This window comes from Acomys minous (genome assembly GCF_964271855.1).
Source record: "Acomys minous genome assembly, chromosome: 14".
In the NCBI taxonomy this organism is placed as follows: Eukaryota; Metazoa; Chordata; class Mammalia; order Rodentia; family Muridae; genus Acomys; species Acomys minous.
Genome location: NC_140496.1, coordinates 30,771,503 through 30,798,630, shown reverse-complemented (window position 1 = coordinate 30,798,630; position 27,128 = coordinate 30,771,503). Strand labels below are relative to the sequence as shown.

The 27,128-nt window shown below is 39.8% G+C and overlaps 1 protein-coding gene across 7 annotated transcripts in view; it reads right to left on the bottom strand.

The window, feature by feature from the left end:
* CNOT1 (CCR4-NOT transcription complex subunit 1) overlaps window positions 1–27,128 on the bottom strand; it is a 77,025-nt gene that overhangs the window by 16,796 nt on the left and 33,101 nt on the right. For 3 of the 7 annotated variants that reach the window (XM_084755840.1, XM_084755834.1, XM_084755838.1), the window contains 21 exons: window positions 26,896–27,047; window positions 24,086–24,236; window positions 22,463–22,664; window positions 21,009–21,155; window positions 19,069–19,193; window positions 18,521–18,807; window positions 17,745–17,823; window positions 14,327–14,557; window positions 13,731–13,871; window positions 12,060–12,239; window positions 10,646–10,762; window positions 10,085–10,195; window positions 9,726–9,803; window positions 9,230–9,407; window positions 8,249–8,379; window positions 6,828–7,124; window positions 5,599–5,739; window positions 5,401–5,505; window positions 4,246–4,365; window positions 1,337–1,528; window positions 611–753 (listed from right to left, as the gene is read on the bottom strand). In XM_084755840.1, coding sequence (XP_084611966.1) covers window positions 611–753; window positions 1,337–1,528; window positions 4,246–4,365; window positions 5,401–5,505; window positions 5,599–5,739; window positions 6,828–7,124; window positions 8,249–8,379; window positions 9,230–9,407; window positions 9,726–9,803; window positions 10,085–10,195; window positions 10,646–10,762; window positions 12,060–12,239; window positions 13,731–13,871; window positions 14,327–14,557; window positions 17,745–17,823; window positions 18,521–18,807; window positions 19,069–19,193; window positions 21,009–21,155; window positions 22,463–22,664; window positions 24,086–24,236; window positions 26,896–27,047 — 3,308 coding nt within the window. The remainder of the gene's footprint in view (window positions 1–610; window positions 754–1,336; window positions 1,529–4,245; window positions 4,366–5,400; window positions 5,506–5,598; window positions 5,740–6,827; window positions 7,125–8,248; window positions 8,380–9,229; window positions 9,408–9,725; window positions 9,804–10,084; window positions 10,196–10,645; window positions 10,763–12,059; window positions 12,240–13,730; window positions 13,872–14,326; window positions 14,558–17,744; window positions 17,824–18,520; window positions 18,808–19,068; window positions 19,194–21,008; window positions 21,156–22,462; window positions 22,665–24,085; window positions 24,237–26,895; window positions 27,048–27,128) is intronic. The other 4 variants (XM_084755836.1, XM_084755839.1, XM_084755837.1 and 1 more) reach the window with 3 other exon arrangements.

Below are 27,128 nucleotides of genomic sequence, written 5' to 3'. Positions count from 1 at the left end.
CAGGCCCAGCCAGAAGAAAAGATAGCCTTATGTTAGCACAGCCCAAGCTTTGCTTTCAAAATTTGGGAAATAGGAGAGATTTCATCAAAGACACTAAATATTTATCATGAATGCTGTGAAATCATGAAAACAATCTTTGTTTTAGATTTATAATTTTATTTTTTATATACATGAATGTTATGCTTACTTGTGGTATGCATTACGTGAATGTATGTTTACTATGGGTGTGCCTAGAATTTATTCCTCAAAGACCTGTGCTGGAACCACTCAACAATTCTTTCCCCCACAGAATCAGGGATTTTAAAGAATTATTTACTTTATAGGCAAAAATAAATAAATAAAAGAGTCTAGAAATAAATATGCTATGTATTACAACATCTAGTTCACAGGGCTAAAGAGATGGCTCAGTGGCTTAGGGTAATTTTTATTCTTGCAAAAAAACCTCATGTTCACTTTGCAACACCCACGTGGTGGCTCACAATCACCCTTAGCTATAATTCCAGGGGCTGTCATCTGTTCTCCTCTCCTCTGTAGGACCAGGCACACATAAAAACATAATGCATATTTACAAAGCTAGCCCGGTAATGACTACTTTTCTAAGGTTACCCACCTTGTGATCTGTTTGTTGCACCATGGGGATCCATATGCCCTGCCATCCTGCAGAGCTTTCAGTACCAAGAGGTGGCATTCCCTGTATCGCAGCAGTAAGTCAGCATCAGCACCACTTGTGGCATCCAATAAGCCCTCTACAGCCTATGAACAGAAGAAAGCATTCACCAATGGAAACTACGATGCTCAGCTCAACTCTCAGAGCAGGAAAAATTAACCCTAACTACTACATAATTTCTGAAGCTTCAAAATTCTTATCTCTACTCCCAACTTTTCTCATTTAAGCTTATTCTTTAGTATTTGTTGTCTTAAGTCTTCTTACAGTTTTTCCATTTATCTTCTTTTCAAGAAAATACTACCATACAGAAAGGATGTCCTACCCACCTTTACTACTTCTAACTATTGCAACTACATTCTACAGAAGAAAAACAAAACTTGATTTGTATTTATTTTTAAAACTTAATTCTAAAGCCAGGCAGTGGTGTGCAGGCCTTTAAGCCCAGCACTCAGGAGGCAGAGGCACATGGATTGCTGTGAGTTTGAGGCCAACCTGGTCTACGAAGAAGTCCAGGACAGCCAAGGCTACACAGAGAAACCCTGTCTCGAAAAACAAAGCAAAACAAGCAAACAAACAAACAAAAACCCCCATTTCTAAGTATATAGACTCACATACAGCTCAAAGTCTATAAACCCAGTTCCTCCTACAAGCAGTAACTTCAGAACCAACCTTCTGCAGTAGTCCAAGAGCAGCTATGGCATCCCGAGAATTCCGAGACAGCACTACAACCTCCAGGAGACTCCGTAGAGCCTGTGCCTGAGGGTTCATGGCCAAAGCTGGTGGGATGGCATGGAGGTGCTGCTCCAGCTCTGTAATACACTTATCATAAATCTGAGCTACATCATCTGTTGCCCAAGCTTGCTGTTATAGAAAAAGAAATAACCAGAGATAAGAAAACATTTTTAAGGTTATTTGCTGGCAATAATTCACCAATAGAACTCAGTCCTTGGCATATTTCTACAGCTTATTTTCTTTGTTCAAATATGCAAGCACTCTTCTGTACCCCCTTCCTGAGCACAGCATTATTAGATGGTGGTAATGGAAGTCCAGGACAGAGCTGTTTAAGAGGCCTGGCTAGCACCAACACAATTAAATGACCAGAGATCATTGTATCAACAATGCAAAAGACTGAGCACAGCACGTGTGCCATCCAGGACGCCTTCTGAAACTTAAAAATGGTCTAAGTTATAAGCAATACAGTACTTACAACAAATGTTAAAGCATGGCTGGACAACATCGTTTCTGTGCTGCCCACTTCTCCGCCGTACTTTATTTTGTCTTTAGAGACAGAGTTTCTCTGTGTAGCCCTGGATGTTCTGGAACTCACTCTGTAGACCAGACTAGTATCTAACTCAGAGATCTACCTGTCTCTACCTCCTGAGTACTAGGATTAAAAGTGTGCACTGACATTTGACTATGTACTTTTCTATCAAAAACACTATTGGCTTAAAAAGATAGCTCAGTGGGTCAAGACCTTGCCCTGCAAACATGAAGACCTGAGTTCAAATCTCTAAAACTTATTAAACATGAGTATGGTAGCATATATTTGCAATCCTCATTGTTCTAACAGTGAGACAGATGAAAGAATATTTGTGGAAGCTTACAGAACAGCTAGCCTGGGATACAGAGAGGAAAACAGAGAGACTGGGTCTCAAACAAGGTCAAAGATGAGGACCAACACAGTCCTCTATCTACCACATATGCACACATACTTCACCAATGTACACAAACACAATCATATGGATACTCTGGGCTGTTGCTCAACAGCTGAGTGTGTAGTTACTATATCAAAGGCCCTGGTGTGACTCCCAGCACAATAAATGGGGAAATTCAAAGGGCTATCTGAAAGGACAGCTACATGAAATGTGTGATTCTAAAATAGGTCTTATTACTACATGTTACTCCAACATCTTGAGATCTAAAGAATTGGATGAAGATGCTAACATTTAATTTCTTGATTTTAACGTTTGTAGTTTATGGCTATAAATATATCATTGAAACTATAAGCCACTTGAGCATTGCAATACATGCCTGAAATATCAAGTACATGTAAAGAAATGATGAATGCAAGCTCAAGGCTAGCCTGGAAAATGTTACTGAACCTACCCCCACCCCTGCAAAAAAAATTTGAGGTGAGGCATTTAACTAAAAGAATGCAGAGAACTTTAACTCACTACTTTGGTTGGGCATAGTGGCAAACACCTTTAATTCCAAGCATTTGGAGGCAGAGGCAAGCAGATCTTTCTGAGTTCCAGGACAACCAGAGCTGCATAAATAGTGCTAATCAGTCTGTGGGGCTGGGGGTGAGTGGCCACGCAAGAGCACTACTTTGTAACTACTAATTTAAAAAACACAAGCACACTTTAATCCTAGCACTCGGGAGGCAGGGGCAGGTGGATCACTGTGAGTTCAAGGCCACCCTGGTCTACAAAGCGAGTCCAGGGCAGCTAAGACTACACAGAGAATACCTGTTTCGAAACAAAACAAAAACATGAACACAAGGCCCTGGATTCAATCCTCAGTACCTTATAAACCAAGTGTGGTGGTGTAGCACTACGGATGTAGAGGCAGAAGATCAGAAGGGTAAGGTCGCCCTTAGCTACATGCAGAGTTCAAATTGAGCCCAGGCTCAAAATTTAAAAAAAAATTAAAATTACCGCCGGGCGTGGTGGCGCACGCCTTTAATTCCAGCACTCGGGAGGCAGAGGCAGGCGGATCGCTGTGAGTTCGAGGCCAGCCTGGACTACAAAGCGAGTCTAGGACAGCCAAGACTACACAGAGAAACCCTGTCTTGAAAAAAAAAAACAAAAACAAAACAAAACAAAACAAAAAAAAAATTAAAATTAAAACCCACATATACACACAAAACATTTAGAGGAGGGCTGGGGAGGGGAAATACTCAGATTGGTTGGCAAGTGCTGAGCATTGGCGGATAATGCTACCCCAGTAATAAAAAACCCGAATGGATAACTCCCTACAGGTTGTTGGTCAGGGAAGCCTCAGAACTCCTCAAAACACTACAATTACTCATGGCTGTCCACCAAAAACAGATGCAAAACCATAATGCTAAAACAGTACACTTTGGTTGTAGGATTGGGAGAATCAAGCTAGAACTGAACATAAGTTTCCTCTCTGCTGGGTAGCCTTAGAAAAACCACACATATTCAATAAAGGCACTTAGCACAATTTTCTTTCTAACAGAAAACTAACAGAAGCAGCAAAGAGGGCAGCAGACCAACAACAGCTTCTCAAGTGGTTTATGGAAAAATAAAATATTTTCCTTGAATTTTCAACTTCTGTTAAATGTCTTAGACAGTCTTAGAAATTCTCCAGGTAAAATTAAGTATAAATTAAAGAAACAAACAAGCAAAGAAATAAATGGGAAGTCAAGAGTTAAGTTACTCTGAGCTAAATAGTAAAGTTAAGCTAATGCTAGGACATAATACAATGCTTACATGCCGTGCTCAATGGCTTCCATTCCCCTATGCCCAACAACAAACTCCCAAGCAGAAAGCAATGTATTATTAAACCACAGTTCATAACACAAACACTTAAGTTAGTCCAAGTGAAGTACTTACCTTCATGGGCTGAGCTAAAAACCCCGTGGGCTGGCTTAGGTCATTTGTAGGTAAGAAGCCAGGCACATTCCGTGCGAACTCTTCGTAGACGGCTAGCTGCTTTGGGTCCACACCGCCAACCTTAGAAGAAGAAAGCTTTCTTTGACAGAATTCACTTCACAATCAAAAGAACTTTGTTTTTTACTTTGGGGTAGAGGGATTGGGACAGGGACTCTCTATGTAGTACTAGACTATATAGACCAGGATGGCCTCAAACTCAGAGGTTCTCCTTCCTCTGGTGAGATTAAAGGCATATGCTACTGTGCCAGGCTGAAGGTTATTTTTTGGAAGTAAAAAGTGCCATCATGCATGTCAAACAGACCATGCGCAACGGATTTTGCACTTTCCTGTGAAGAGTCACTGTCACTTAAAAGTCATTAGTAATTTTTTTCACCAGAGCCCATGTGTTGGCACATCTGTAATCCAATCACACGGGAAGCAGAGACCAGATGGTTTCAAGTTTGAGAGTAACAGTCTAGACTATACATGGACACCCTGTCTCAACAATAACTACAGGGAAATGCTTGAAATGAGTCTATGACACACAATTCTCCTTTGATGCTTGATTTGATGCTGGTAAATACTATTAGAGCGTCACGATCTTGTTAGGATTAATTTTAAAAAGTATACACCAGAGAATGTGAAAATCCAAGTCGTGAAACAAGAACTAAGAAGTACAGAATTCTTTTTATACCAAAACCGAACAACTGTGGACAAGAAGAATACTTGCTCCAGGAGATTTTGTTGTTTTATTTTATTTTTAAAGGCGTACACCACCACGCCTTGCAGCAACTTTTTTTTTTAAGATTTTATTTTATTTATTATGTATACAACATCCTGCCTGCGTGTGTGCCTGACCACCAGAAGAGGGCACCAGATCTCATTATAGATGGTTGTAAGCCACCGTGTGATTGACCTTTGGAAGAGCAGCCAGTGTGCTCTTAACTGCAGACCCATCTCTCCAGCCCTCCAGATTTTAAAATGAAATGCTACTAGAGATACTTTCTTCAGAAGCAGTACATAAACACACTCCATTAGTCCTGAGGAGACATTTATGCAACAGTAACACATAGAAAGCCAAGGTGAATTATGGAGAAAAAGAGCCCCAATTCTCACTTTCAGCCTGATTTGCTCTGGCATCCGTTCCGCTTGATATGTTAATACAACAGGATCACAGTATCTGCGACCTTCCTGCCGAGCATGTTTTCTCAGCTCAAATTCCTACAAATAAAAAAAGTCACTGAGGTTCTTGTTATGAGATACTTCTTCAAATTCAAAGAAACCACGACTTTAAAGATGAATGCTAACACTTACAGTTGCCAATCTCTTGTCCATCTCAGGGCCTGCTTTCTCCACTGCAGTTTTCTGAATAAAACAACAAGCCAATTCACAATTATCCTGAGCTAACTGAGCTGCGGCCTGGTCCATCATCTCCCTTTGTTGTTGGGATGCAGTCTATTGAGAACACAAATAAAAGAAAAAAGTAAGTTTAAAACATAAGTAGGAAATAGAGTACACCACCAAGCAGATCATTCCAAGTTCTGGTTCTACTCATGTACCAGCCATTACCTACAAAATATGCATAATTCATTCACCTATAAGACAAAAATACTTTTAAATATTTCATCAGATTGTGGTAAACCTAAATCTGATACCTGAGCTCAGAAAGTGACTTGAAAAGACAAGGCACAATGACTCTATATACCAAGTAACTTTTAATCATTTTACTATGATCTATTCCACTCAGGAGAATCTAAATTCATCTATACGTGAGACCCTGACTCCAAACTTAAAATCTTCCCTTAAGAAAATACTTGGAGCTAGGCATGGAGGCAGAGGCAGGTGGATCGCTCTGACTTTGATGCCAGCCTGAATTCCAGGACAGCCATGGCTACTACACAGAGAAACCTTGGCTCACAGAGAAAGCCAACGGGGGTGAGGTAGGGTGGGGTGAATAGTTAGGTATTAAATGTCTGCTAAACAGCCCTAAGCACAACCTATGTACAGAATAATCAAATGTGATGCTCCGTCTTAACACCAACTCAGAATCTATCGATACCAGGGGCTGGAAGTGTTCTTCAGTGCTATAGAGTTTGCCTAAACACCAAAAGAGGGGGAGCTATAGATCCCACCAAGAGGGAAAGTGGAAGACATAAAGGAGGTGGGGTAGAGATTAAGAGTAGCAATATTAGCCGGGCATCGTGGCGCGTGGTTTTAATCCCAACACTTGGGAGGCAGAGGCAGGTGGATCTCTGTGAGTTCAAGGCCAGCCTAGTCTACAAAGAGAGTCTAGGAAAGCTGATGCCATCACTGAGAAACTGTATCTTGAAAAACCAAAATAAATAAATAAATAAATAGGATCTCTGTGAGTTCAAGGCCAGCCTAGTCTACAAAGAGAGTCTAGGAAAGCTGATGCCATCACTGAGAAATTGTGTCTCGAAAAACCAAAATAAATAAATAAATAAATAAAATAAAAGTAGTAGTATTCAGTGGCACCAGCAAATGAGTAATGAGTATTATAGTACACAAAATAATCAACTTACACGAAGGGCTGAGGCAAAACTGTTTTTCAGGTTGGTAGATATGCTCATCAGTAAAGGTTCCCTGCAAGTAATCATAGCCATTCCAGCTGTCAAGTTCCGCATCATGTGATGAGCTGCTATTCGCATTCGGGATTCCTCAGAGTCCAGGGCAAAATCCTTCCTGACTATCTGTTCACACGTAGTCATGGCAATCTTAATCGACCGGTCTACCACAGGATGGACTAGCTCCTGGACAGCCCGTTCAATTGCTTGCCGTACACACTGTTTCAACTGTGGGTGAGCCTGAAACAAAGGGATCTGGAAGGAGAAAGAGGCACAAATCATGTCATCAGCTTATTTAAATAAGACAACCTACAGAGGGAGGGTCACTATCGCTTCAATGACACAGACACTACAGAGTTCATATATAACTAACAAAGCCTCAGGAAACACAAACAAGGGGAAAAAGTCAATACAACCTGTGATCCTTGTTATGTCGTGATTATAATCCCCTTCAATTTTAACAGGCACTGCTCACTCATTACTTGCTTATAGACACATGGCTTTCTAAGTTAAAAATTAACCGTCAGAAATTTCTAAGGGGTGAGAGAAGACTACTCATCGCTGAAGAGCTCTTGCTGCTCTTGCAGAGTCCCTGGGAACTGTTTCTGGTCACTCACATGACGGCGTCACAATAGTCCACAACCCCATTCCCAGGGCTCTAGTACCCCCCCTTCTGACCTCTTCAGGCACACATGTGGCCTACATCATACATATAGGCAAAACACTCATACATACAAAATAAAAATAAATGTTAAAAACTTTGACTTAGAAATTCTATATACAAACTGCAGTCTGACCAAAGAAATGATTTACTATCAAGCCAGAGTGGCATAATAATGAAAACAAAAGAAAAATACTACAGTATACATTAAGAAGAATCTTTTAACCTGTGTATGGATTATCCAATTGTGATTTTCATTGCTGACATAAATAAAATCACTGTGGAGTAGGGTAAGATGAACAATTAGGAACCCTAATCACTTAAACTATATTGTCCTACTTCTTGTGCTATATGCATTATAGAGCCCCTATTTCTTTAAAAAAAAACAAAACCAAAAACAAACGAAACAAAAAACCCAAGGGAAATATGGTGAACAGGAAAGTAACCAGTTCTCTTTGTCACAAACTAGAACTTTAAAAATTGGTGCTGGAAGATGGCCTGGAGGTTAAGCACTTGCTGCTCTTGCAGAGGATCAAGATTCCATGACCCAATACGGGTCTCACTCACAACCATCTGTAACCATAACTCTAGGAGATCTGCTTCCCTCTCATGACCATCCTGGGTACCTGATATGCATGTAGTGCACATACATACATGCTGGCAAAAATACGGACAATCAATCTTTTAAAAAAGAAAGAAAGAATCCGTTTTTACTTACTGTAGGATTTAGAGTAATGTGTGGTGCCAGGCCTGCAAGAGAATAGACATTGATGTCGTGGTAACTGTACTGTGGCTGTGGTGGAACTGTGGCTGTGCACGTGGTACTGGTAGCTGGTGTTGTAGAAGTTGCTAGATGTAAAGAGGGAAGAGCACATTTGTTGACTGTATACAAAAATTAGATGGATATTAAGATGAGCTTATATCTACTTAAACTAACTGGGTTTCAGTTCTTGAGAAGGGGCAGCAGAGGTCACATCTTTCTAATTCTAAAAAAGAAATTCTCCTATCATATAAATAGGAAACAAGTATATGTCTGTCAGCGGCAGTGTTCCACAGCACAGAAGCATTCTCAGGGAGAACCCACATTGGCCCGGCCCAGGCTCTAAATATCTGGCTACCTTCAACCTAGCCTGTTACCACTTTCACTTGCAATTGGTCAAGTGCCAAAACAAGGGCAGAAAAAAGGTTTACGGTGCTCGTTGGCATATGCTATCAATCCCGCACTCTTACCCAACTGCGTCCAACCCTGAAGGCCAACTCCCCCAGCGAGTAGTTGACTGGTTTTTAGACAGGGTCTCAGGCTGGTTCCAACTCATTATGTAGCTTAAGTTGGTCTCAAGCTCACAATCCCCCTAGCTTTAGCTTCTCAAGTGCTAGGATTAGAGGTCTGCACCTAACCCAGCCCTGAACGTCCTGGTAGGTATGCCTGGTCTGGCAAGCTCTGAATTTTAATAAATAGTACAGACTATGGTATCATTCAAGCACTTCTGATACTTCAAACAATGTAAGAGACAAACTAGCCAGATTATGATTCAAGAACAACTGATGGACTCATGTTTGCTAAAGATTATGTTACTCTCACTTGATAATTAGAAGGCTCACCAAAAAGTAAACAAAATCTTAAACAACATGGGATAGTAAATAGTTCACTTATGTTGAATTGTGCCCATATGGTTAACTAGTGAACTTCTGCATTTACTTGTTGTTGTGATGGCAGGAAGCTCTTCTGGCTGCTTGACGTCTTTCTTTGGAGCAGAGAGCTGTTCGTCTAAGTTCTTCAGACGATCTTTATCTTTCAGGAGGTTTCCGGGTTTGAGCTCATTGATGTCTAATGCAAGGTTCTTACAGAGCACCTCAATCTCAAACTTCAGGTTTAACTGCATAATCCAGTATTTGATTAGAATAGAAAATTTGAGCTTTGTTAATAATATATCCAACGCTTAATCAAATGATGCAATGCTCCCTGCCCCTGCCCACTATTTAATGCAAAGTTCCATCTTTTTCGAGACAAGGTCTCTCTGTGTAGCCTTGGCTGTCCTGGACTCACTTTGTAGACCAGGCTGGCCTCGAACTCACAGCGATCCGCCTGCCTCTGCCTCCCGAGTGCTGGGATTACAGGCGTGCGCCACCACGCCCGAAGAAAGTTCAATCATTTTAAAGAACAGAATTCCCCAAGAACGAAGCCACTAATTTACCTTCAGGTCATGCTCCTGGTGGAGCTCAGCCAATACATTCATAATTGCCATTGTCCAAGGGTTTGGTGGTCTAAAAACCTAAAGAAAAGCTGTGATATTAAACTAGCTCTGAATCAACTCTTTATTTTGCATCATTTCAACACCTAAACACTTAAATCTACATGACCATGACAAAATCCTGATTCTTCTTAAATACAAGACATTCCAGAAAAATACCAAAGCTGATAAATCCAGTCTTAAAATTTCATCTAACTTTACAACTATCTAAAATCAACTACGGAGAACTTACATAAAGAAAAAGCTTTGACTTGGGAATTGTTTCATCAATCTTGTACAAATTCATTATGAGTAACACTTACCAGACTACGAATGCTGGACTCTAGAACTTTGGCAACAAAGGGCACAACATAAAGCAACTCTTGTTGCCCTTTAACGTAAGCCTCTAGCAGCAAGGACTTCACATCCAAATCCTAGAATTTTAAAACAAAACAAAAATTTTGAAAAGCTGAGAATCTGTCCCAGAAGCTCTCAGAGGAAACAAACAAACAAATCTCACTCACTAAGCCCATCTCCCAAATACAATCAATACATTGTCTGACCCCTGCCTGACAAAGAAGTGGGCACAAGCACATTCTACTGGCTTTCTGTATCCTGAAAGAGCCTGAGATTATGGGCACAGAATTAAGAATTCAAATATGGTCAGTTTTGAAAAAGCTCAGTGGCAAATAAAACATTCACCATGTGTCAGCAGGGCATGGTGGCACATGCCTGTAATCCCAGCACTTGGGAGACAGGCAGATGGATCACTGTGAGTTCGAAGCCAGCCTGGTCTACAAAGCCAAGACAGCCAAGGCAACACAGAGAACCCCTGTCTCGAAAATAAATGAATAAATAAATACATAAGTAAATAAATAACTCACCGTGTGTAAGATGGGTTTATTTTTCGCTAATGTGATCATTCCTAACCAATGCCCCAAGTTCTTCAGCAAAGAACGATCTGAAAAATTGGCTGCAGCTTTATCAGAGGTCAACAGCACCTACAATAGTATAGAATTTATAAATGTAAAAGAATAAGCTATGAAAGAAATTCTCAAATTCATATTTGAGAATTCCATTGTCCTTTCTAAAAGTAAGCTATTAATTATGAGAATATACTCAAAGCAGATCTACCCCATACATCGTATTGGTATTGGCTTACTGTGTTCATTAGCAAACTGTTGGCATTACATTTGAAAAAAATGTTTTAAGGAGCTCACTACATGGAATACTTATCTACCATGTGCAAGACACTGCATTGGAGTGGAGTCCTCACAAGGCGGAATAAACAAATGAATAGCTATTATTAAAATTTGCCTCAGAGTCCGTGTGAACTTACAAAGATGGCAATAGTCCTTGCTGTGAGGTAACAAAGTTGAGCATAGGCATGTTCCTTAACTCCATAAAGCAACAGCAGAACGGCCACGTCAGCCGTGCATCCAGGAGCCAGGAGTTCTTATGGCACTACAGCGTAACCACGAGCGGGGACAGTTCCCATCCACAGCTTTAAGTATAGTGCTGGCTCTTAACCCAGGCGCAAGTTACTCAGCAATGATGGTCTCAGCTCTATCTGGTTTACACTATTTCTTGAAAAAGTTACATACTAAAAAATACATGGTAGCTTAGAAATAAAATAGTATAATACGAGTTTGACCTTATTACTACAAAGAATCCTAGAGTAAAAACGACTGCAGATATATAATACCAAATTACCTGAGCGGCTTTCTGTAAGACTATTTCTTAAATACCAAGACAGAGAACTGAAAACATGCTGCACCTATGTCCAAAGAGGTGAGGGAGAAGTGAAAACACACACACACACACACACACACACACACACACACACACACACGAGACAAAAACAGGATGGTATGCCACAAAAAAACAAATATTGTTACATGTAACAGAAAGTAAAATTCTGAAGGCATGCATGCAAAGCATTTTTAAAAATTTTTAAAGAGGACTAAACTTAAGCAATATGTAGGGTTATGCCTGAAAGATTAAATTCGTGGGCCAGCTAGATGACTCACCAAGTGAAAGTGTCAGACACTACTCTGATAACCATCTCCTTCCTGAAAGCCATCCTCCAAGCATACAAATGTGCATGATTGTGCATAATCACACAAATGTAATCTAAAATTAAGTTTATAGAATACAGTAAACATTGAAACAATATCTATGCTACTTTCCATGGATATCTAACATAGACAACACACAGAAAAAACAAAATCAAATGATCTCAAGTTCTACCTAAGATCAACTTAAATCAATCACTAAAGGAGATATAAGGGCTCTTACTTTAATGTTTCTGTAGGTTTCATTCAGAACCATCTTGTTAAATTCAGGATTCTTCAATGTGTCAAGAAAGTTTGAATACAGGCTGTGAAAGTTTGGCTCAATACTGACTCTCTTCATAACTAGATACTGGGAAACCCAAGGCATAAATTCTTCCTTCACAGTTTCTTTAAGCTCTTCAACCTACCCAGGCAACATGACACAGGCAGCAGAGAGTTAGTATAAATAAACAGATAAACAGAGGTTTAGGTTCTATGACTCAAAACACACAGCATCTGGCTTCTTATGAAACTGTAACATGTTATTATAAATTATTAGGCTTGATCTTGCCCAATGACACTTTTACAACAAATAATCCTCAGACTTTAAGAGATTGTATTTACTTATTTAGGTTTTTATCCAAGACAGGGTTTCTCTGTATAGCCTTGACTGTCCCAGACTTGCTTTGTAGAAGAGGCTGGCCTTGAACACAATGGTCCCCGGCCTCTACCTCCCAAGTGCTGGGATGAGAAATGTTTTATATATTTTTTGTGTTTGTTTTTTTCAAGACAGGGTTTCCTTATGTAGCCTTGGCTGTCCTGGACTCACTTTGTAGACCAGGGTTGCCTCAAACTCACAGTGATCCGCCTGCCTATCTCCCAAGTGCTGAGATTAGGGGTGCGCCACCACCGCCCAGCACGTATTTATTTCTTAAAGGGAGAGCTTCCTTCTGCAATAGCTAAGGATAACTTCTCTCGAACTCTTCACTTTTAGCCCTCAGCCTCCCAAATGATAGTGTAACAAGCTTAAATCAAGAGGCCCAGCATATATTAAAGTCACACATTAATTTTTTTTTAAAGGCAGGGTCTATGTAGCCTTAGGTGGCTTGAACTCACAATGTAGACCAAGCTGGCCTCAAACTCACAGAAATCCTCCTGCCTCTATCTCACCATGTGTCGTGATGCTCAGCCTAAAACCCTCTGTCATTTCAAAGTACTAGCTTAGTATTTACTCTTAGAAGGCAAGCACCAGTTCTTGTGCTTTCTAACGTTCTACCATACAACACTTGGTCTAATAAGCACTTAAAATAGTTTCTGGAAGAAGATAAAACAAAATCTTCTTCTATCAAAGTTGGGCATGATGATACATACCTTTAATCCTAGCACCTGGGAGGCAGAAAGAATTTAGGGACCATTCTGGTTAACATAACCTTAACTCCAGGCTGGCCAGGGCTACTTAATGAGAACTTGTCTCAAAAAAGAAAAAAAGGAGGGAGGGAGGAGGAAAAGAACAAAAAGCAAAAACAAAAAACTCCCCTTATTAGGAGAGCATGACATTATTCCAAAAATGATATAACTCACTGTGAAACAATATATACTGTTTAATTCCTACAAAAATAATATTTTCTTTAAAACAGGCATGCATCACCATTCTCAGCTAAATCCATACCTTTGAAACGGAGTTTGCTTTTGTTTTTAGATAGGACCTCTTAACCATTAAATAGCAGAAAAGGCTAGTCGTGGTGGCGCATGCCTTTAATTCCAGAGCTCAGGAGACAGAGGCCGGTGGGCTGCTGTGAATTCTGAGGCCAGCCTAATCTACAAAGTAGGGGTTTTAAAAAGCAAAACAAAAAACAATCCCTCCATCCAACAGGGAAAAGGAGAGGCCACTTCATAAGTTATTATATCATCTTACCTTCTGTGTCATATTTGACTGTGAGAGATTGTTGAAAATAAAAGCAATTTTTTCTTGAATGTTTTCTGGGGGTTCCACAATCCTCTCAGTTTGATCTGTGGCCACAAGCAATGTATCGATATTTGTTGTATTTATAGAAGGCTAGAAGTAATAAAATGCATTAAGTTAAAATAACTTGAGGTGTTTTCATTGGAAAATCCCAGAAAATAGAAGTGCTGGCAAGACAGCTCAGAAGATAAAAGTACTTTTCCAAGCCCAAGCCTGAGTCCCCGAGTCCCTGGGACCCACATGCCAGAAGAGAACTGACTCTAAGATCTCTGACCTCCACATATACATCATGGCACACATATACACAAGATAAATAAAAGGCAATAAACCTTTTTAGAAATTATAGAGATTCCATTAGCATGAAAAATACAAATGGTATAACTACATTGCTAAGATAGAGCCATTAGTGAATTATTATTACATGGTGGTCTCTGGGAAATATAGGGGGAAATGCTGATTTAATTTTTATGTTTACAATAAAATAGCATGCCAATTCTCTACTACATATTAAACCATCAGATCCTGGGAAAACAAAAAGACCTACTTACTGGCACATCTTTCTTAAAGCTGACTCCCGTTGGCTTGGTGACTGTAACTGTTTTAGCAACAGTTGTGGTTGTTGAGGTGGTTACCATTGTGTTAACCTGACCTGCAAGAGGAGCTTTTGCTGGAACCTGGGCCTGAGCCTGGGCCTGGGCCAGTGCAATACTTCCAGGGGTCGTGATAGAGCCCTGCATTTTCACAGGAGGATCTCGAGACTGTTGTCCGTACTCAATGTACTATATGGGTACAGAGGAAAACATATTGAGGCTTCTTAACAGAAATGAAAACTTTTGCCTTATATATCCAAAAAAACAAAAAACAAAAAAACTTCAGTTTTCTTTTGGTCTGTTTCCTTTAATCCTTGCCCTATACCTGCACAAATACGTAAGTGGATACCATGATCTCCTATAAAGATAAATTTGTTTGTTTTTCAAATAGCCTAGCAAAACAACTTTAAAAAGCAGTCTCAAGTATCTCTAAATAAAATTCCTTAAACCCCCAGGACAGCCAAGGCTACCTACATAGAGAAACCCTGTCTTAAAAAAAAAAGATCCAAGCCAGCCATGGTGGCGCATGCCTTTATTCCCAACACTCAGAGATGCGGGGGCAGGTGGACAGCTTTTGAGTTCAAGGACAGCATGGTCTACAAAGTAAGTCCAGGACAGCCAAGGCTGTTACACAGAAAAATAAAAAAAAGCAAAAAACAAAAATTCAAAACTTATGTCAAGCTACTTTTTATTGAACTCCAGCATAAACATATAGTGAGTAATGCATCTCAGTAAGGCTCCTACTACGAAACAGATGAGTACTATAACTTCAAGCCAATTCAGGCATAGCCAACAACATAATAGGCTTTTTCATTTTCAGATCTCAGTAAATTAAGGATTGGCATGGGATTCTCCTAATGTTGCCTCAAATCATTAACTGCATAACTAAAACCACCACACACACACATACACACACTCTCTCCCTCCCCCCATCAAAATTCGTGCCAAAGTTGGGGGTCATCTTATATGCTGGCTGCTTACATGCAGCTTGTTTCTCCTTGCTCCATATGTCCGGTGCATATAATGGGGGTTTGCTGCGGCCAATTCCCTACTCTGCGCAGGGAATATGAAGCAGGGAGGAAGAGCAAGCTGCACACATCTTCCTGTACCTCAAGGAGAACGTGAGTGTAGATTGGCTCTGCACCAGAACCTGCCCATTCAACTAGGGTTGAGTATGGAGTGCACCTTAAAGAGGCAGTATAGGCTGGCATTGGCTGTACGCCAGCATTTAATAAAGTGCATGGCTGTCTGTGCCCTGCTTGCAAATAGACACATGCCTGCTGCACAGGGTGTGGGTTGGAAGAGGGGTAGCCTTATAGGGAGAGTATATTCTATATTTTAACTGGAGAAGTTTGGGTCGTTTTATAGGCGGGGTAGATAGATGATAGAGAGAACATCTTAATAACTAAAACACTGTGGCATTGTGTGTCTGTGTGTGTTTTCTTTTAAGCAACCTCTCACTATGTAGCCCTAGCTGATTTAACTCAAGAGATCTTCTTGCTGGGTGTGGTGGCACATACTTTTAATGCCAGCACTCAGGAGACAGAGGCAGACGGAATGCTGTTGAGCTCAAGGGTCAGCCTGGTTAACAAAGTGAGCCCAGGACAGTCAGGGATAACACAGAGAACCCTTGTCAAGAGAGAGACCTTGCCTGGGGGGGAGGGGGGGGAGGAGGAGAAACACACACACACACACACACACACACACACACACACACGGGGGGGGGGGGGGGGGGGGAAGAGCGGGAGATTTGCCTGCTAACAACAATTTGCCGCTTAAAATTTTAAAGGTCATTTTCGGGCTAGAGTGGCTTACTGTTTGCTTAACGCCAGGTGCCGGGGTGCACAGCTTTAACCCCAGAAGTCAGAGAAGACAATCATGAGAATCTCTCAGTTTAAGACAGTGGCACCTTGTTTTATTAAAAGGTACTTGTCTTACAGGACTTTATTTGGTCCCTAGAATCACCAGCAGGAAGGCAGGAGCTTTTTCTTTAAAAAGAAAGTTTAGTTTTAATTTAACTTTTAATTAAAATATAATTATCATCTTCCTATATAGTACCCTTGCATCTTCTCAAATTCAAGGTTTCTATTAACACACACACACACACACACACACACCTGCTCTGCCTACCTGCCTGGAGCTCCTCATCTTGGGGGCAGGGGGGTAGTTCCCTTTTCCCACATTAGTCCATTGGTGTCTTATTATAGGGAAGTTAAGATTTTAAATCTGATCATTCTTGTTCCTTATAATAGGCTTATAATCTACAGTATGAAAATTTTAAAAATTACAATTGTAATAAAGATTTGAACAATTTTCAAAATGATCAAATGCAAGCCAGAGGCATAAATAATGCCTACCATTTCAAAATCAACCACTAAAAGAGGTTCTCAAATTTTAAGAGTACAAAAAATGATCTGCATTATTTCCTAGGTCCATTTTTTTTAGAGACTGACACCCAGCAGTTTCTTCACTGCTGTAAATATATTTTAATTGCTGTTTCTTTGCTGAGTAATTTAAAAGACTTAATATGTAAACTAACTTTGTGTAGTTTTGTTTTGGGAGGTTGTTTGTTTTTCTTCAAACAGGGTCAGACTATATAGCCTTGGCTAAACTAGAATTCAGTACATAGACCAGAACTCACTGTACACACCAAGCTGGCCTTGATCTGGCATCCACACACCCCAGCCTCTTAAATGGCTAGATTAAATGTGCATGCTACCATACCCCACTGTAGAGCAATTTTGAATTCCATTTGTTTTAGAAGCAGGCCTGTCTTGCATATATATATATATATATATATATATATATATATATATATATATATATATATATATGGATCACTGAGTGATCTAATTTCAAAAGCATCACCAGCTACAAGAACAAGTAAATGCCTCTTAGTTCAACCAAGAAAACCACAGCTCAAAACAGTTGTATACCATGAATTTTTAAATCTGGTCTATTATTGAGCCTAATCATGAGCAATAAACAATACATAGGTTGAGACCTTAGTCTTGGCATCGTGGCATTGTGCCTTTAATTGCAGCACTTAGAGGCAGAAGTGGGGGAACTGAATTTTGAGATAGCCAGGGATACCTAGTAAACTCCTAGCAGCCAGAAGTACATAGCAAGACCATGTTTCAAATAAAACAAAACACAAAAGGGAAGTTATGGAGCCATGAGGAAAGAACACTTGCCCAGGAAGCCCAGAGAACTGCAGCTGAGTCCCAAGAACATATGTTAACATGCAAGGAGAGAAGCCACTCCACATAGCTGTCTCGACTACCATGCAACAAAATTAAACTAAAAACCTTCGTCTAAGCAACATTTCTCACAAATCTCCAAACTAATCAAAGGTGTTACAGATGAGAGCACTTACCTCCTGTAGATGATGTGGAAACTGCATAAAGTGACTAATCGAAGCCAAGTGCTGACAATACTGGGGATAGTCCTTCAATCTGCACACCCCCCCCAAAAAAGAGTTAATCATTTCAAGTTAAGTACAGGGGAAAAAAAGTTTCAGACATTACTATGTGAAAATCATTTCTCCACTGTTACTTTGAGAATGCCAAAGAAAGATCACCACCCAAGAATAGTGCATGCATACAACCTCAGAAATTAACAATAGGAACACAAGTTCAAGGCTTACCTGGCTATGTCTCAAAATGAAAACATTCAAAAACAAAGGGATAAACACTAAAATTGCTGGAGTTGGGGGTGGGGTGATGAACTGACAGGCGAGGACATAAACATCGCTCTGTATCAGAAAATAAAGCATTACCCGGGTATGGTCACACAGGCCTGTAATCCCAGCACTTGTGACTGTGAGGGAGAACTATAGAACTGTGGTTTCCAGGCCAAAATAAGAGAGCCAATCAAAATTTTAAAGGTGATTTAAACTAATTACTATAAAATAAAACCATCCCTTCTGCTTTTAAAAGATGACATTTTAAGGCAGGCAGATGGCTGTGAGTTCCACAAAGAAACCTTGTCTCGAAAAACCAAAACCAAACCAAAACAACAAAAAAAGGGACTTTACTTCATCCAGACAATAGACTAGTAACATTTAATGTGGAACTGTTGCATTGTGTGTGGTATATCCAGAATTAAGAAGGCTGAGAATGGAAGTTTTAGTAGTTCAGTCTATTTACTTACCTATTTTTAAATCTATCTAGTGCAGCAATACCAAAATAATACATTTTGGATCCAAAAGGCTTTCGTAAGGCTTCAAGAACATATCGCAGGGCCAGACCCAATGCCATGTAAGTGACCAGTCCTTTTTCAATTATCCCACCAAACAGGCAGGCTGTTATATGTAATTCTTTATCAGGGTACTGGGGGAAAAAACGATATTCTTCAAATAAGTTCCTCAGCATACAGTTAAATACTTCTCGTTCCCTTTTTATAGTTGAGTCTTTAAATCTCTGTAGCATTTCTAATACCTAGAAAAGCAAGATAAACACAACACGTAATACAAGAAACTTTACCAAGAATCCTCTTTGAATACTCGAATAGCAGACTTGCTAAGAAAGAAAAAAAACAACAGAAACAACAAAAAACAACCCAGAGCTTAAAACAGACATTAAGATCTCAACAATACATAGAAATACTACCAATGCTTTAAGAAATTTTCTAATAACCTTGAAAGAGCCTTTATTTGGAGTTTCTGAAACCGTAAGTAATTAGAAATCCTGGATACTCACCTCGTCAACAGACATGGTTGGATGTGGTGGGTGATTATATATTCGCTGGAAATAGCTGTTTGCTTCATCATCTATCTCTTTACTAAAGTGCTGGTTTGCCTCTGGCCACACCTGAGACAAGTCGGCTGTTGGGAGGAAAAAGCTATCAGTATGCGTATTTAAGTCTTTCTTCAATGACCCCAGAAAGCTAGACTGATATATTTCTAATGTGGGTTGGAGGGTGTTTAAAAAGAAAGCAAAGGTTCAAGTATCAAATGATGGTGCCAGGCAGATAAAGACTTCTAATAAATTGCTTTACTTAGTTCTACTACAGTGCTTTGTAAGTCATACTGCAGTAAGAAATTCAGTAGGTTACAACTCCTAATACATTTACCATTAACACCTCCACTCATGACTCATGGTTACCAAGTCTTTCCTGCTTTGTAATAAATACTGAGTTAACACAAAACATGAACACACATAAAGACAAAGCATGCTACAAAACATTAACATTCGGACAAACCTTTCATGCTAAGATTTTTCAAATAAGTTGGGTATTAGTTATTATAATTATATAATAATTGTCATTGTAATTGGGAGACGGGGTCTCTTCTACTACTAGGATTGTTATTCTTATTACACAGGTTCTCAACTATGCATCCCTGGCTGCCTGGACTTCAATATGTATCTCTGACTGGCCTTGAACTCCCAAGATCCTTGCATCTGCCTCTGCTTCAATTAATGGCTCGCACCAAAATACCTGTCCTGCATCCCCGCCCACTTCAATAAAGCATTTTATTATGTGTGGGTGTTTTGCCTGCAAGTATGTCTATGAACCATGTATGCGTTCAGTGCCCTTGGAGACCAGAAGACAGTGTTCGATCCCTAGAGTTAGACAGCTGTAAGCTGCCACGTGGGTGGCTGAGAGCCCAGAACTTCTGAAGACAACTGCTGCTATTAACTACCGTTTGTTTTTTGTTTGTTTGCTTAGTTGGTTTGGTTTGGTTTTTGGCTAGACCTTGCTTCTGCCTCTCCGGTGCAGGGATTACGTGTGTACACAACTATACTGGCTCTGTGAGTTCTATCATCAGTATTTACTCCCAGTAATAAGACAGAAATGCGTCAATCAACTATGCTGAAAGATGTGTAAGAATGGTTCTTCTTTTGGGCACTATTACCCTTAAAAGGGGGCCTTAAATTTGATCATCTCTATTACACAATGATATTTATGAGAAAATAAAATAACATGAGCCAGGAAGCTAATATGCATTTTTCTTCAAAAACTTAACTAATCTGAATCAGGAATCTGAATTTTCTTCACTGTTTCTCCATTCATCCTGCCCCTGACTTCCTGCCCTGACAGCTCTAGATGGCCTGGAACTCACTATATAGATCAGTTGGGCTGGCCTTATACTCAAGACATTCTCCTTCCTCAAATTAAAGGCATGTGTCACCACGTCTGGGGTCCTGACTTCTTGAAAGCCACATCATTATGTGACATGTAAAATTTTTATGAGAAAGTGGAAAAACTTCAATTTGTTTTTTCCTTTCCCATATCTATTGTTTCTTTCATGATAACACCCTGAAGACACCTCTTAAAACATTTTGTTTTGGCGATCCAGAGTACAGGTGAAGTGATAGCTCTAGTTTAATTAATTGAAACTTGTTTGTTCCCACAAGTCTAAGGATATGCACCATCCCATAATGGCTCTATTATCAACATAAAGTCAATGTGTCTGTCTATACGTATTTTTTTGTTTTTTGTTTGTCTGTTCTGTTTTTTTGAGACAGGGTTTCTCTGTGTAGCCTCGGCTATCCTGGACTCGCTTTATAAATCCTGCTGGACTCAAACAGCAATCCACCTACTTCTTCCTCCCTGAGTGTGTCTATCTAATTCTAAGGCCAACACGAAAAAAGGCTATCAGTCACACTTCACAATCACAGACAACACTACCACTTACAAGGTTTCATCTTACTCTGCTGGAATGTAGGCTGGTTGAGTCCAGAGGTGCCCAGTTTCCTCTGTACAAAAGGGTCGTTGTTCACTGCAGGAAGTCCAAGGGCCCCAGTTCCTATACCGGTCAGGCTTCCTGTGCCAAGACCACCTACTAGAGAGAATGAAGGCAGCCAGAGGTTTAGTCAGTACATCTCCACTTCAAAGGAAATTAACTTATTGTGGGCACATGATATATAATATAAGGACATGTGTGCCATGAAACCAGTGTGAAGGTGAGAGGACAAATTTGGAATTGTTTTTCTCCTTTACATACATGGGTTCAGAGGATCAAACTTACAACTCCAGGCTCTTGGGGTCAAGAGCCATTTCACTGGCTTCATCATTTATAGTATTAAATTCGTAATTTTAAAGTGTATGTTCTCAAAGAATATACCAACTTACTCAAGATTACCATGATTAAAATTAAAGAATTTCGCTGGGCATGGTGACTCACGCCTTTAATCCCAGCACTCAGGAGGCAGAGGCAGGCGGATTGCTGTGAGTTCGAGGCCAACCTGGTCTACAAAGGGAGTCCAGGACAGCCAAGGCTACACAAAGAAACCCTGTCTCAAAAAATAAAAAACAAACGAACAAAAAAAAAAAAAAAAGAATTTCAAGTAATCATTTCACAGCCCTCATGAGTCAGGATTTCTCTATTCTTCTCAACTTTAACCCCCAAACTAACAAGTAAACAACAACAAAACCACAAAGCCTAATAGTTACATCTGTGTGAGGAAGGCTTTAATAAGTAAGCCCAGTAGTTTCAGTTAAATAAATCATTCATCAGGTCTAGAGCAAGACAGCAATAATAAATACTTAGGTCACTTTATCATATTTCATTCCTTGGGCTTTAGACTGCACAACAGTTGTATAAGGAGAAAAATATAAACTTTACTTCACTGTAAAATTACAAATCAACAATATTGAGAAGAAATTAAAAAGGTTTTAAAGATATACCAATATTTTCTATGTAGCTATAGTACAAGTCAAATAGAATAAAAGCTTGAATTTAGTGTACACAGTCTTTTCTATCTTAATGATTCACTCATAAGGCTAAATTTACACAGTTAGCCTGTGACAGGCCCATTATTTAATCACAGCACCAAAAAATAACATAAAATGCAACAATAATTAAGTGACCAACATGCTAGCCATATTGTTGTTTGGTAAAACAGAATCCTTCTTGTACTAACTCAACTGACTTTTCTATAATAAAATCCTAATCGCTTATTTCCATTAAAAGGAACCACATTAAACAAGATGTTTCACTCTCCCCAACTTGGGTGTTAGCACACATAGCTTTCACATTTTGCTGTAAGTACCATTCTTTTACCAGTCACTCCAAAGTGTTTAGCACACACTGACTAGGCACAATACAATTTACAAAAATAATCCTAACTGTACCCAACTTCCCCTTACCTGGAAGCTGTGATGAAAGTCCTCCAATACCACTGAATGCGGTTGTTTGATTTGGGGTTGAAAGTGGCGGGAATGCTTTTGCTGGTGACTGGGGGGTACTGAACGCAGAACCCAAATTTGGAGGAAACCCCTGCATACTCTGGGTGTGAGGGGCAGTTGAGCCACCTATACTAAGAGACGCCATTCCAGCAAGAGAGTCAATCTAAAGAAAAATGTAACAATACATCACACATGTTTTGAAGAAAGGCAAATATGGTATAGTTAGTCACAGTAAAACACATCTTCATATTTTCTTTTTAAAGATTTGTTTATTATTTATACAGTATTCTGCCCACATGTATGCCTGCCCACCACAAGAAGGCAGCAGCTTTCATTACTGGTGGTTGTAAGCCAACATGTAGTTGCTGGGAATTGAACTCGGGACCTTAGAAGAACAGATGGTGCTCTTAACCTCTGAGCCATCTCTCCAGCCCCCACATCTTCATATTTAAACAGTATCAAGTCTGCTAGTCATTTTTCATACTATATAAGAAATAAGTTTAAAGAAATAAGCCCTGCCATAATGTACCAGAGCCACAGGAAACTACGAAACTTACAGGATAACTGCCCTCCCTCTTTTCTGAACTTTTAATAATATCATGGGGCAAATATTACAGTATTAAATCAGAAATAATTTTAACCTGTTTTTACTTACAACACAGTAAAGTATTAAAATTTGTCCTTCATTTGAAACACATCAGGTTTTATAACTTTTAGCATTCAAAAAGATCATCTGTGATTTTTAAAAGAAATGGCAAAAACCAAATGTGCTATTTGCAGAGATTTAAAAAAAAAAAAATCTGGTACAGCCGGTGGCACATGTCTTTAATCCCAGCACTCGGGAGGCAGAGGCAGGTGGATTGCTGTGAGTTCGAGGCCAGCCTGGTCTACAAAGCGAGTCCAGGACAGCCAAAGCAACACAGAGAAACCCTGTCTCAAAAAAACAAAAAAAACAAAAAAAAAAACACAAAACAAACAAACAAAAAAAAAAAAAATCTGGTACAGCCCCTCACCTTCATGAGTATGGGAAATGACAAGCAAATGTCTTATAAAGTGGACACTGAAGAGTCTCTAAGTGCCTCTCCTTGCGTCAACCCCAACCTGCCATTTCAGTGCATCTCACACTGAAGTCAAATGTTTTTCCAAAAGAGAATGGGGCCGGCGATGTCAGGGAGTAACTTAAATGTACCTTGTTTTTAAAAGAGCAGTTCAGTTGAGACCTGAAGAGCCCAGTTATAGCAAGCTGTTATGCTCTAGTACTGTTGCTTGGCCCGTGAAGCTACAAACAAGACACATCAGATTCAAAGACAGTGCTTATTTTCTCAAGAGTCTAATTGTAATTTTAAACAGAAGCCCCCTTCATTTGACCTAAATAAGTGGTTTTATATCTTTCCTCTCAGTCATATTCTATTCGATTATTAAAGTCTATTCTCAGTTATTATGCCTATGGAAGGACCGCCTTTAAAATCACAAACATGCAGGTACCTAAAGTATAGTAAGATCAGGCTGTTATTGAAGATGCAGAAGTTTGGCCTATTCTGAATCTATGAACAAATAAAGATGAGAAGCGTAGCATTTCATTACCTGAACAGGAGAAATTGCATCTAAGCTGCTAGCACTAGGAGGGCGGCCTTTTGGCATAACTCCGGGTGGTGGCTGTCTGGCTTTATTCATTACATTACTGCAATTGGCTACCATGGTGAGGATGGTCTCTGATAGCTCCTGAGAAACACTCCTACAAGAAGAAGAAAAATGAAATATGTGCTTGCCATTTCCCAGAATGCCAAAAGATACCAATCTGATCATCTCATAGCATATTCTGGAACATATGGCTTGGCTCCGGCTGTATATATCAACCCTTGTATCTGCCATTTACCACCAAGATTTTGAGTCCTAGGTTATTCAACTACTGAATGAAAATGTTTTATTAGTGGCATTAGGAAATGAATCTCAGAAGTAAGGAAGCTCAAGCAGAAATAGTTCTTAAACCCAGGAGTTTAAGACTAGCACAGTTGACAAAGCAAGACCTTGTTTCTTTACAATGTAATAGACAGCAATACTCACAAAACTTAGGAGAGCACTTATCAATTCAATGGAGTCAACCGTACAACTAGACAAATACAACATAAAATCCCTCAATTCTACAGCATGCTGAAAAATAGCATGTGACATTCTTAACATTTAATAGTAAAATACAGGGGCTAACATCCAAAATATTACTACCAAGAGAATAAAAGACAAAACCACATAATAATCCTACCAAATAGCAAAAAGGTCTTTGACAAAACCCTTGCTTAATAACCACACAACTCAAACTAGAAAGAACTGCAGTCCTCAGACCGCAGTATGCTGAGTAAAGATGGCTCCTTTAGGGGTTAGAGGCCAGTCTGTGCAATATAGTTGAGACTTTTCTCAAATACCAAAAAGCAAAAGGGGAGGGGGGAAAGAGGGAAAGAGACAAACACAAAGCAAAAACCTACAAGACAGAGGGAATTCAGATGAAAAAGGGGCCCTGTGAAACCCCACAGCTATCAACATGGTATTGCATTTAACAAGATCAGGATCAAGAAAAGAATGTTCCATTCTCACCATTTAAGAGTAAGAAATGAAAAACAGGGGCTGGAGAGATGGCTCAGAGGTCTGCTATTTCAGAGGTCCTGAGTTCAATTCCCAGCAACCATGTGGTGGCTCACAACCACCTATACCCTCTAAGGCCCTCTTTTGGCAGATACATAAAATAAAATATGAAAGAAAGAAGGGAGAAAAATGAAAATCACTCGGATTAGAAAACCTGGAAAGTCAGGCCGGGCCACGGTGGTGCACACCTTTAGTCCCAGCACTCAGGAGGCAGAGGCAGTGGGATCGCTGTGAGTTTGAGGCCAGCTTGGTCCACAAACCAAGTCCAGGACCGTCAAGGCTACACAGAGAGACCCTGTGTCAGGACAAAAAGAGAAGAGAAGAGGGGCCGGGGGAATCTGGAAAGTAAATTGGATGCTGGTGGCACAGACCTTTGATCCCATCACTTAGAAGGTCTGGTCTATAGAACTAGTTCCAGGACAGGCTGGTTACACAGAGAAAGAAATCCTGTCTCAAACAACAACCAGGAAGGAGGAAGGAAAAACTAGGAAGCTATTGACTGTATAGATAACACCATCTTCTATAAAATACCCAGAGATAAATGTGGAGGTAGGTAGGGGAGCTGAGATGGTGCCTGCTGACAAGCCAAGTCTAATGACCCAGTTTAATCCTGGAACCTACATGTTGGAAGGAAAGAAATAACTCCAGAAAGTTGTCCTTTGACCTTCCTCCCATTAAATACACAAAAGTGCAGTGCATGTATACACACAAACTCTTAATAAAATTGTAGTACAAGGTTTATATTTTGAAAATACATAACTAAACAAAATAGAACTGACATCCCAGATTCATGGACTGGAAGTCTTAGTTTTATTAGAACGGCAATTTACCTATTACCTTATTTTCTACAAAAATGAATCTCATATATCACTCCTAGACAAATCTCAATTCATTTGCTTTAAAATAGTCCTGCAAAGCTTGATTATGAGCTAAAGATGAAACACAGCTCAAGATGACACCCAGAGTCAATTTGCAATTCTGCAGGAAATATACCAACTAAACCTGAAAGTCACATAAAAATTCAAGGTACTTTGAACAGAGAGTTGGAAGGCTCTTAATTATCCTCAACTTCAACTGAAAGGATGCTTTAATTTAGACATTATGATTACAGCAATAAGGAGTCATATATGTATTTCAAGACAGAATTAAGAATCCATAAATAAGCCCATACAACATAAGGAAAGTCATATTTTCTACAACACACTGTTAAGTAACTCAGGACTTAAAACCAACAGATTAGCCAGGCGTAGTGCGCACATCTTTAATCCCAGCACTTGGGAGGCAGAGGCAGGCAGATCGCTGTGATTTCGAGGCCAGCCTGGTCTACAAAGCGAGTCCAGAGCCGCCAAGGCTACATAAAGAAACCCTGTCTCAAAAAACAAAAAAATAAAGAAACAAACAAATTCTCATCCCTGACCCCCCTCTCTTTTGAGACTAGGTCTCACTATTCTCCCTGGATGGCCAGGAACTCACAGAGATCCACCTGACCTTAGTCCTACAAGTGTCATTTTCTTTCAAAGCTCACTTTCTCCAAAACATTAGTCATTAAACTTACATTTTTGGTTGGTTGTCTTGGTTTAGATAGGGTCTTTCCACATAGCCCTGAGGACAAGAATTCAATCACAAAGGCTAAATCTGGCCTTAAACACATTATGATCTATCAGTCTCTACCTCCTGAGTGGTGCAATTATGGATATAAACCACAGCATGCCTAGCCCAATACAGTCATTTCCAAACATTCCCCAGAATATTCTTACCCTGCACAAGCCTGTAGACAAGCCAACATTGTTGCTAGAGTTTCGGCAGGAAGTTGAGCACTTTTGGGCTGATCTTTCTCTGGGGCAAGTCCACCCAAAATAGAAGGGCACCTTCTCTTTAAAAAAGTCATGCACGCTTGTATAAAAGGCTCCTAAAAAAGAAAAGTGCTTCAGTGTATATGTTTATTTTACATGTTTTCAAATTGAAGAAATACACATAGCGGAACTACCAT